This window comes from Bison bison, unplaced genomic scaffold, assembly GCF_000754665.1.
Source record: "Bison bison bison isolate TAMUID 2011002044 unplaced genomic scaffold, Bison_UMD1.0 scf7180017864223, whole genome shotgun sequence".
Classification (NCBI taxonomy): domain Eukaryota; kingdom Metazoa; phylum Chordata; class Mammalia; order Artiodactyla; family Bovidae; genus Bison; species Bison bison.
In genome coordinates, this window is record NW_011494795.1 from 1,903,575 (window position 1) to 1,905,445 (window position 1,871).

Below are 1,871 nucleotides of genomic sequence, written 5' to 3' on the forward strand. Positions count from 1 at the left end.
AAAGTGAAAGTGAAGGCGCTCAGTCGTGTCCGACTCTTCTCGACCCCATGGACTGCAGCCCACCAGGCTTCTCCGTCCACGGGATTTTTCAGGCAAGAGTACCGGAGTGGGTTGCCATTGCCTTCTCTGATTAAGGCACCAGGGCTCACCAATGTTTCTAGGGGCTTCCTTATAGCTCAGTCGGTAAAGAATCCGCCTGCAATGCAGGAGGCCTGGGTTCGATTCCTCGGTTGGGACGGGCGATCCCCTGGAGAAGGAAATGGCAATCCGCTCCAGTATTCTTGCCTGGAAAATCCCATGAACAGAGGAGCCTGGCGGGTCCATGGGGCCGCAAGTGTCGGGCACGACTTAGTGACTAAACCACCACCAGTGTTTCTAGGTCTTCCCGCCTTCCTGGACACACAGAAGACCACATTTCCCAGCATCCTTTGGGAGCAGTGGTGTGATTAGTTCTGGCCAATGAATATCCATTGAAAATGCAGGGATTCGCTTCCTGCCCCGCTTGCCCCCAGAGTCCTTAAGAGTTGCTCTCTTCTAATACCTGAAATCTCGGAGCTTCATATTGAGATGGAGAGAACCTCTGGGTTGAAGGAATCATTCTATGTTCTGCTTTCTACCAATATTATTGTCTGTATTCTACTCATCTACATTTTGATCAGGCTGGTGGTTACAAGGGTGTATGCCTATGTAAAGTTCCTTAAACTGTACACTTAATGAATGTGCTTTACTGTATATCTGTATTACCTCAATTAAAAAAAGAAAAAGCAACTCCCACAAATCAAGCAAACAAAAATCACGAAAATTAAGGACAGGACTGGAAGCTTGAGCATCACTATATTTCTGATAAATCTTTCGTTAGAAGCTTCCTTAGCTCCAGGCTCCCACTCCTGGCCTGAGGACGGCCTGTCCGGCTCCTGACGCTCTGGGCCCACAGTGCCCAGCCCCTCAGAACAGCGCCCCTAGAGCCCCACCCCAGACCGCCTGTCCCTTAGGGCCCTGCCCCGCCCTGCGCGCCCTACCTTGCGGCTGAACTCCTGGGCTTTTCGCCTACGCTCTCGGTGCACGGCGTCTGGGCGCTTGCGGCCGGCCAGGCGTAGCAACTCGCGGCCCAGATAGAGGCCGCGGCTTGAGCGCGGGATGCGTAAAGCTGTGGTCAGCGGCTCGCAGCCGGATCCCGCGCCGGGGCGGCCGATGGGGCCGGGGAGCACGCCCAGGCTGGGTGGCACGCGCGGGCAGCGCCGGGCCAGGCGCACTAGGCGCTCGCGGCTCAGGCCGGCCACGGCCAGCCCCTCCACCTCCAGGATCTGGTCCCCGGGCCGCAGACCCCCGGCGTGTGCGCTGCTCCCTTCCACCACATCCAGGACAAAGCAGGGACCCGAGCCCCCCAGCCGGAAGCCGAAGTCCTCCGGCCATCCCTGGTTGGTGGCCGGCATGGCAGTGGCGGCCGTGCAGCTGGAGGAAGGAGAGAGAGGTCACAGGGGATTCCTTGCGGCCTAGCCTGCGGGGCTGCATGCCGCTCAGACTCAACGCATGTGCCAGTCTGAGCCGCTGTTCTTCCTCTGCCTCTGTGTGAACCATCAGTTCTTAGGATATTCCCTGACCTCCTGGACCGGACTGTGCCTGAAATTCACCAGTTTCGATGTGACAAAAGGACTTGCCCTTGGTAGTTCACAAACTCCTGCTGACTACGGGGGTTATTTGCCCTTTGAATTGACCTTCTTGAGGAGCCATGAGATGGCTGCTCTGGCGCGGGGGTGGAGCGGGGGTAGGGGCGGGGGTCGTCCTCTGGGCTCCTGGCTCTAGGACAGGCTCAGGGGAGGGGAGGGAGCTCTGTTCTCCGAAAGCAGATGGTGGCGTGGGCTGGAGACAAA

The 1,871-nt window shown here is 57.9% G+C and overlaps 1 protein-coding gene across 1 annotated transcript in view; it reads right to left on the reverse strand.

Annotated features, from left to right (window-relative positions):
• Window positions 1-1,433, reverse strand: part of GRID2IP (glutamate receptor, ionotropic, delta 2 (Grid2) interacting protein) — a 32,845-nt gene extending 31,412 nt beyond the window's left edge. The window contains exon 1 of the mRNA XM_010845784.1: window positions 1,020-1,433. Coding sequence (XP_010844086.1) covers window positions 1,020-1,433 — 414 coding nt within the window. The remainder of the gene's footprint in view (window positions 1-1,019) is intronic.
• Window positions 1,434-1,871: the final 438 nt, after the last annotated feature.